The sequence below is a fragment of the Aplysia californica genome, unplaced genomic scaffold, assembly GCF_000002075.1.
Source record: "Aplysia californica isolate F4 #8 unplaced genomic scaffold, AplCal3.0 scaffold00373, whole genome shotgun sequence".
NCBI classification, from domain to species: Eukaryota; Metazoa; Mollusca; class Gastropoda; order Aplysiida; family Aplysiidae; genus Aplysia; species Aplysia californica.
The window spans coordinates 43,214-52,505 of NW_004797643.1; the positions used below are offsets into that span (position 1 = coordinate 43,214).

At 42.3% G+C, this 9,292-nt stretch overlaps 2 protein-coding genes across 2 annotated transcripts in view; both read left to right on the forward strand.

Moving 5' to 3' along the window:
• Positions 1 to 5,377: 5,377 nt before the first annotated feature.
• The window catches only part of LOC101851591 (zinc finger protein ZFAT), a gene marked incomplete in the record, with an annotated part of 39,179 nt that continues 35,264 nt past the window's right edge, over positions 5,378 to 9,292 (forward strand). The window contains 1 exon segment of the mRNA XM_013085427.2: positions 5,378 to 5,517.
• LOC101851358 (WD repeat-containing protein 76) lies at positions 5,529 to 8,439 on the forward strand. Its single transcript, XM_005103454.3, has one exon. It carries the CDS (start codon positions 5,899 to 5,901, stop codon positions 7,969 to 7,971), a length of 2,073 nt encoding a protein of 690 aa, XP_005103511.1. The 5' UTR covers positions 5,529 to 5,898; the 3' UTR covers positions 7,972 to 8,439.

Sequence of the window (9,292 nt, forward strand, 5' to 3'; positions counted from 1 at the left end):
AAAAAAAACAATCACGTCTGAGGGTCAGGGTTAGTCGCTTCGTTGTCGCAAGCGGGAGACCCAAGTTCGATTCCTCAGTGAGGAGAAATTCTTATCGAGTGTCTCGGTTTTTCTGCTGGGATCGCCTACCCCTCTCAGCCCGGGTTGGCCCTGACAGGCACGGTGGGAGAGCCCGTCTCCTAAATAAATTATCTTAATTATGAGTATGAGAACATGAAAACACCTGCATTAAAAAAAATAGACATGACATATATATTTGCCATTCTCATTATACCTGAAACGACGCAAAGGTCCTGAATGCACCGCTCTAACAACAGCTAGTGAATAAAGGCAAAGGATGCTGAGGTACACATGGGAAAACACATGGAACTATTACTATTATAGTAAAGAGAACTCGGAACAGACGGATGACGGGAAAATACCATGATAATGATATAAGATTTTTGAGAACTTTCGAGCAGAAAAGTAACACGTTGTTGATGATCTGGCTTTTAAGTTAGAATAAAAAATGATGATGGATTTGCATGAGCATTTCTTCAACGGAATCTGTGTTCTTTTGGCTCTGGAATTTTAGGCTTTTTTCTCTATTGGAGGAACGGGTTTCCAACACCATTGTCAACAAATTGGGAGATTTGGAGTCAGAAAAACCTTTCTCTGTGGTTGGCAGCTGTCTGATTGACTGATACTTTCTAAATCTGGACGGGAGTAATGTATGGAAATATCGACCGCTCACCATCAACACATAGGCTACACACATGTTGCAGCGCGTCGTATCGAACGCTAAACTAAATTGTATGTGAGCGTCACAGGTCTAGTAGATCTAGTATAATTAGGCTTTTGAGCCCGCCGAAAGGTCGAGGGTTCGAATCTCGTCAGGGGTCGGACGTTGTGACCATGAAAAAGACACTCCACTCGAATTTCCCCCCACTTCACTCTGATGGGAATGGGACCTGGCTATTGATTACTGAAAGATAACATTGTCAGTTTGTAGAGTTTTGGGTGCTGGGCTACTTGCACTGCGTATGCTTCTCGGGAAGCCAAGAATGTTTCTGAGTGTTCTTGGATCTATTGGGGTAATTATGTAAAATGGAATATGCGCTATGGTCCTACATATTACATTATATTCATTGTTTTTATTATTACTATTACATGTATTACTACATGTATTGCTATTTATCATCATCAATGCCTGTCACCCCTGGCAGTGTATAGGCCACATCATATACAATGTATATAAGCTCCTTCCATTTGGTCACTTTTAAGGACAAGCGGGGATTTCCAGAAATCTTGACCTACATCAAAATCGGCATTGCCCTACCTATAGGGGACGTTTGATTTCATTGGTGTGTATATTTGTTTGATTCTAAAGAAACCTCTCCTTGTCTTTTAAAGAAATTGAGCAAGGGCAAAAACTTTTCTTTCAATTTTCTCAAAACAGCATTTTACGAGATAGCCCCCCTGTGCTTTAATCCGACCATTTATTTCTGTCCTGGGCCATCCTTCCAAGCTCGTTCCACGAGAGCTTCATCTCTTTTATGTCCCTTTCAGGTGTGGACTGGCCTATGATGGGCATTTGGGCAATGCCCCTTGGGCCGGTGCCGAATGGACAAAGTGGGCCGGTGCCGAAGAGGAAAAGTTGGCCGGTGCTGAAAGGACAAAATGGGCCGCTTGGTTAAAAAAAAATTGTCTTCAGATTACTGTGTTTATAAGACCGGTACATGTGTATATCTACTCCTTTTTCTTCAACGTTTAATTAAGAAATCTACTTGTAACCTCGGCGGAAGAAAAAACGTTTTAAAACGTACGAATGTCTATGTCTGCTTTCTAGGGGTTTTTTTTACGTTGAGTAGAAAAAGAATCATAATTGCTTTTTCCAGCACTGGTAGGCTACTCGTATCTACCATTGTTTGTAGGCCTGAATGGATAAGTAGTAAGGGATAGATCTAAGTCAAACCACAAAAAAGAAAAGGAGGTGCGGAGAAGGAACGCGATCGAAAGAAAAAGAACTATCTGAAAGTGCATCAAAATGCCGAAATATTTTGAATACATGTATCATCATCCTTCAGAAGACAGATTATATTAGAGTGGTGCAACGATATTTCATTCGTGAAGACGGTTCTAACAGATGGTGGCTATTTTGCTACAAAGACTCCCATGCATTTCACTGTTCTGTCTGCTCGGTGTTTTCTGCCACTTCAGACATATCCGCATTTCTTGGGGGGATGAAAGACTGGCGACATGTACATTCTCGTATTGAACAGCATGAACGTTCATCTTTGCATCTGCAATGCTCAACAGCATACCTGGTTGATAAAAAACAATCAAGCATTTCTGACGGGTTGGGTAAGGACTACTGTGATGAAGTCAGAAAGAAACGGCAAGTGATGAATCGAGTTATGGATGTAGACTCATAGGCAAGACGGGACTAAGCTACAGAGGAAGTACGGAAGAGGCAGCCTACACTCTGGACAATGCAGAAATTGACCATGGTATTTTCCTGGAAATTGTTAAGTTGCTACACAAATATGATTCATACACAGCTGGTCATCTCTCTCGCGTAGTCCATGGCAGCAAGACAAAAAATGAGAAGGCAAACGGTTCAGGCAAGAGGCTTATTTGTTACATTTTTGTCCAAAACTACTGTGCCGTCTATCATTACGGTTATTCGGGATAAGATCTGTTGCTCCATTTCGGAAGACATAACAGACATGTTTGCTGCGGAAATTGACACAACACAGGACATAGCAACTCAAGACCAGTGCTCCATTGTCGTTCGATACGTGAATAAAACTGGCAACATCCAAGAAAGATTGGTGAGCATTGTGAAGTGCGAAGAAGCTACCGGCGAAGCTCTTGTGCAGATTGTTTAGGACGTTATGCAAGGGTTGAATCTTGACCTCAAACAAGGCGTTGGAGACGCAACAGACGGTGCAGCAAACATGCAGGGACACTAAAGAGGTTTCATTCAATACTCTCCTTTCCTTGCATCTGCGTTTGTTGCCATTTTTTGTCCAAAAGTTGCCACAAAAAGTGGCAAAAGTTGCCAAAAAGGTTGCCATTAATTTTCAAGGTTTCAACTCTCTGTGACGACGTATATATATATATATATATCAATATGTTGATAGAGGTAACAATCTAAAGCCCCAGAATTTCTTGTGCTCTGTTTTAAGCACTCAGAATATCATTTGTAGTCACCCAAAGTATAAAAACGTGAAAAATAAAGGTTTCACCACAGAATGAAATCAAAATTAGAACAGCACCAATAAATAACCACAAAAATTATTAGGGCGCCTGTCCACCTATCCGAAGATTGGCTGTTTTAACCCTAAACGTGTGTAATTCAGGAAAAAATACGCCCACAGGATATTACATGTAAATTATGGAATCACACACAATTGGGCCGTGCCAGTGCCAGTGTCAGTATTCGGTTTTGGTGGAGACACGCTCTAACAAAACCCTTTTTTTTAAAGGGCAGGAACAGCATTAAATTAAATGACATTACACTGTATAAACACACAAAAAGAAAAACAAACCATCAGAACAGTTTTTAATAAAATTAACACACCAAAAAATTAAAACACAAAAAAAGAGGGGAAAACAAAAGACATACACAGCAATATAGAGCTACATGTAGTACGTAATGTAATGTACAGTACTTATAATATAAGTTATATTCTCCGCATGAAAAGAGATACACTTGGACATCTTAAAACTTATCAAGATACATGCCTAATATGTTATGAAGTGTCTTTGTTGTTTTGTCTTTTTGTTTAAAGGTAAAAATCGCGGCCGCGACCAACGCAGATGCTAGGCTTTCAAGCAAAGCTCCAATGCAGAACCATGTTTGGTACCACGCTCATGTGTTGAATTTTGTTGTTTCGGAGGCCACAATAAGTGCTGTAGTGAACAGTGCATCACTATTTACATCGATGAACGACATTGCAGAGTTCTTCTGGAAGTCTTATCAGCAGATCAACATCTGCAGCAGGCACTCGACAACTATGAAGCGTTTGGGGGCCATTGGTGAGACCAGATAGTGGTCAGAAGATGTTGCCTTAAGGAAGGTGTTTGGTTCTTTCAACAACCCATCAGAAGCTGTTTGTTGAAGTGAACACCAGCCTCAACACTGTACTTATTGCTGACAACACCCAAGCAGTCATGGCGGACTTCGAAGCTCCTCAAAAGGCAGCAGCAAAGTTTGTTCAGAGGGTAAATCAAGTAAATGATGCACTGAAGGAGAGCGGGACAGATTCGTTCCTGGAAGAGTCGCTTCCCTTGAAACGGCAAAGACGACGCAGACGAATTGATGATGAATTCTGTACAGACGAAGCTACATCAACAGCTGACCCAATGAAGAAATATCGTATTGAAGTTTACAATCGAATTGTAGACACGCTTGTTAACAGCATTGAACAAAATTTTTAAAAAATTTGCAGTGCCTAGATCGTTGGCTGATCAGTCCCTTCTTCATCCAAGAAACTTCGGTGAAGTCCCATCAGAGGCTATGGAAGAGCTGCAAAAGTACTTACTGAGATTTGACGATATCGTCACCGCTGAAGGGTTGCGAACAGAATTGCAAAGCCTTGGAGAACAATGGAAATCGCCGAAGCAGTCAGCTGCAGACCACAATGAGGTGAAAGACAGCGATATTGACAGTGAATTAGAACTAGAACTGAGCGCACAAAATGTTTCAAGTTCCACTGTTATATATATATGATGTATGTATCTCATGCAAAGCTTGCCCACTCTGCTTTTACAAGGTCAATGTGCTACTCAAGTTGAACCTCTTCACTAATGCTTGCAAAGGCATTGAGGTTGCTTTCAAGCTACTACTAACCCTGCCTGTGTCAAAGGTTGCATGCGAACGGTCGTTTTCTGTCCTGAAGAGAATCAAAACCCCTCTCCGAAGCACAACGACACCGGAACATCTGATTTGATTTATACTGATGTCAGTGGAAAATGAGATCTTGACCAGACTGGACAATGAATTTGATGCTGTGGCCGCCAAAAGCAAAGAACTTCGCAGTCATCTACTCTCTCAGGTAGGCTATGAGAATTTGTTATTTAAAAAAAATTAGTCCTTTAGTTCCCCAAATCGAAGTCAGTCCTACCCTCCTCTTTTTACAACATGGGACTGTCAGTGCCCCACTCTTCTCCCGCTTCTAGCCTACTCAACAACCTGAGCGCACGTACCCACATTACTGCCACTGGTATGCGTATTTACATCAGTAGAGAAATTCCAACATTCAACGTGGATATATGATGTATTATCAAGAATTTAGGAAAGTTCAAGAGCTCAGCAGTTTCACTTAAAGGGAAATAATCCAAGCAATACGTTATCACGTTATCATGTTTTGTGCACAGTTGTTGTTCTTCGACCTGTTCCCAGTTCCCGCGGGGAACGTAACCATGCGGGAGTTTGCGAGATATTGTGATTGAGATGAGAATACCTAGGTTTTCTTCGAAGCAGCCATTTTGTATTTGATAAAATCCTCATCTGGTGTTGTTCCCACCCTGGTAAGTACCGTTCGTCTTAAAATGTTGCTTATTTATCATGTACTTAGTACTTTCCCAATGTATTGTGGAAAACTATATTCTAGAATTCGTAAACATGAAATTCCTCGAACAGCTCTACACGGTAAGGAGCTGTGAGAGGCTGAAACTTTCGTACTTTTTTTTGTTATGAAACTTGTTACGAAACTTTGGCGCGGGATACCCGTTGTTACCTTATAATACGCGGCTGTTGGTTAGTAGATCTATTTAGTCATCTAGTGTTTAGTGTTTACACTTTTCTTCCGCATTTTCTCGACCGAAAAGTGAAAGAAGACACACTACTGTGGCTTACAATAATTTGTTCTCATCATTTACCAAAGTGTCGAGTGAATTTCTGTTACCGCAATGCAAACCAGGAGCAGGTCTGGTTCAGGGCTGAGAGACTCCAACTTCAAGTTTCAACTGAAGGCGAAGGGTGTCAGTGTCCCAATCTATAAAGTGAACCTTGCTGCGAGTGCAGGGGAATCAGATCTTCCTCTGTCTCGTTCTCGTAGTCGTAGTAGTAACCGAGTGTCTTCAACTTCAACCTCACCTGGTTCTGGATTTGGCAGTGGCAGAGACAGGATGTTTGATAGTCGTGATAGGAGAGAAGTGGAAGGCAAGAAGGCTTTTGTAAGTGTGAGTTCTAGATCTAGAAGCACGAAACGCCCACTTTACCAAATCCACGGAGATGTCTCTCAGAAAGCGAGAGCGGAACTGGCAGGTGAAGGTGGTGGTGTGGGAACAAGACTTGGTAGAGGTTTGTTAAATAAAAGACGGAAGGTCGATTGGAGTATGTATAATTCTGAAGTACAGGAAAAATCCAGTTGTATTCTCGATAGTGAAAGCAAAGAAAATATCAGGACCAATGTAAGCGGCAGGAATTCGGATAGTACGAATAATGTTGATCAACTGGCATTCAAAAACAGTGATCATGACAAATGTGGCACGGTAGAGAAGGATAATATCGGTTTTGTCAAGGTTGCTGAAGATGAATCTGATATTTCAGACGATGAAAATGAAGAATCTTTAGACTATGTTCGTATGCGTGAAGCGAACATGAAAGCAAATGAGGAATTCTTTGCTAGCTTGGGAATGGATGAAGCCAAAAAACAGCTTCAGGCCTCGGCACTGAACAAACCTGAGAAAAAGTACACTCCTACTCAAAAAGGGCTAAGAATTAAGAAGGAGCCAGAGATGATTGTCAGAAGGCAAAGTATGAGAATTCGTCGTATTGATCCGAAGGGAACTCCTTTGCCAGAGCCTGAGCCGGTTGAAGAAAATGTGGCCGAACCACGACTGCCAGACGGGCCTGTACCCATGAAAGACTGTATTTTTTCGAAAGCAGAAAACATCACAGAGAAAGATGTTACATCATTTTCGACTGTCATCTGTAAACAGACTTTGGATGGGAAATCTGCCTCATCGAACATTACGTCCCTGACAAAGTCACTGAACAAAGTGTGCATGAATGAAAACAGAGTTGCCAAAGTTGTGCCAGGCAGGGTATTCTCTGTATCATGGCACCCATCGCCGTCATGTTTGTTAACCGCTGCTGGTGACAAGTATGGCCATGTTGGTTTATGGAATGTTGGGAGTAGTGGGAGAGATGATGTTGAAAGTGTGTTGGTGTTCAAACCTCACATTAAGCCAGTCAGCCATCTCTTCTTCCAACCAGGTCATCACAAGCTGTTCTCGTGTAGTTATGATGCCACTCTCCGATGTGGAGACTTTGAAAAAGGCGTGTTTGACGAAGTTTTTTCAGTACCAGAACAAAACGATGACTTGCTTCGCAATTTTGATTTCATCGATGACGGCAACACAATGCTTGTGTCTCAGTATAGCGGCATGGTTTCAATGGTGGACACTAGAACGCCGGGAAGCTCTGCAGAGCACGAGTATAACGTCAGCAGAAAGAGCCTTCGAACAGTCAGCGTTCACCCAGTCGATCAACATTATTTCATCACTGCTGGGGTGGAGGCAAAGATCAACTTGTGGGACCTTCGTAACATCAACGCTAAGACACCCAAACCACTCCAGACTTTGTCGCACCACACCAAAGCAATCTCCAGTGCTTATTTCTCTCCAAATGGGGGCAAAATTCTGTCCTGTTCCTCCGATGATACAATTGTTGTGTCTGATGTCGGGGAAGGAATACGCCTGAAGCTTTCAAAAAGCATTCGCCACAACAACTGGACAGGGAGGTGGCTCACCAACTTCCGACCCACATGGCATCCTTTCGTGGAGGATGTATTCGTGACGGGCTCCATGCGGCGGCCTCGTGAGATTGAAATTTACAACACCAATGGAACTTTGATCAAAGCCTTGCAAAATGAAGACTACCTGGGCTCTGTTTGTAGCCTGAATGAGTTCCATCCTCAGCTGGAGTGTGCTGTGGTCGGGGCCAACTCCAGTGGAAGACTTCACGTGTTCATGTGAAATGTGTGTTGTCTTGTACATTAGTGTTATCTTATGAACCCAGCTGGGTGGAGCATGCCGTTTTTACAAATTGTTGATGATGTGTAATCTCTATGTCGGACCTTTTTGTTTTCATGAAGATAGTTTATTGTCAAATGATGTAAGTTTGAGATTTGTTTGTGTGAGAATTTTTTACTCTTGTGGTTCAACTTATCAAAATCAAGTTGTTCTAAACTTGGCTAATTTAACTGATTATAATGTATTCTTTGGAATATTTCTTCTTTTAAGTACCATACTTTTACTTTTAGTATTTCCACAGGAATTTTAGGAAGGGGGGGGGGTGCATTGTGTTTAGTCATGGGAGTAATGCTGATTTTAAGGAATCTCTAGATACAGTAGAATACACGGCTCTAGGGGGACTTTTGGTTCCAGCAGAAAAATCCCGCTGTAGGCGAGTTCCTGCCGTAGGAATACAAAGGGGAAATTACCGAAAAATTTAAAAAAATCCACATGATTACATCCCTTCCATATATATCAATCAAATTTGCGCTTTAGATTAGTCTTCTTTTCTTGTCAACTCCTTTGATTATAATTTTGGATTTTAATTTGAGTGAGAAGCATTTCCTTTTTCGTCTTTGTTTGAGTTTGAAGCCATCTTTTCCTCGACTTTTTGCTTTTGTGCTGTCTATCATACTGGTAGGCCTATATAGTAGGACTGGTAAAGTGGATGTGTGCGTATGCCTGAGCATCAATGATCGCAATTCAATGAATCAGGAATTATACACTACACACTCTCCTCTTCTTTTACTTTTTGGCTTAGCCTCTAGGGCTATGGCCTAATGCTCTTTATACGGTACTGAGCGTCAAGGCTAAGGCACATCACTCACTTTAAATTTTGGAGTGGCTCATGTAACGCGTCTCTCTGCTGCCTGCCTCACCTTACTCATTACTGGACTGGCCAATCACACGCCCCACCCCTGGATGCCTGTTTGGATCCCGCCTACAGCTCCCCAACCCACTTCCCCACAGATAGAGCTCGCTCGATCTCTCCTGCTGTATTCAAGTTCGGGCATTTCTGTGCCCCGTTAAAGCCGAGCACATATCGTTGAGTTTGCATAGAGAAATAAAAGGGGGATTCCGGTAAGGTCCCGCTGTGCACAGCGGTTGCTGCTATAGTCATGTTTTACTGAATAGATCTACAACTTTTTTGGAGTGGTTCACATAACGCGTCTCTTTCCGCACCATCTCTCTCTCTGCCTACCGTGTGCCCCACCTCACTCATCACTGGACTAGCAAATCACAACTCCACACCACTGACTGCCTGTTTGGAGCCCGTCAACAG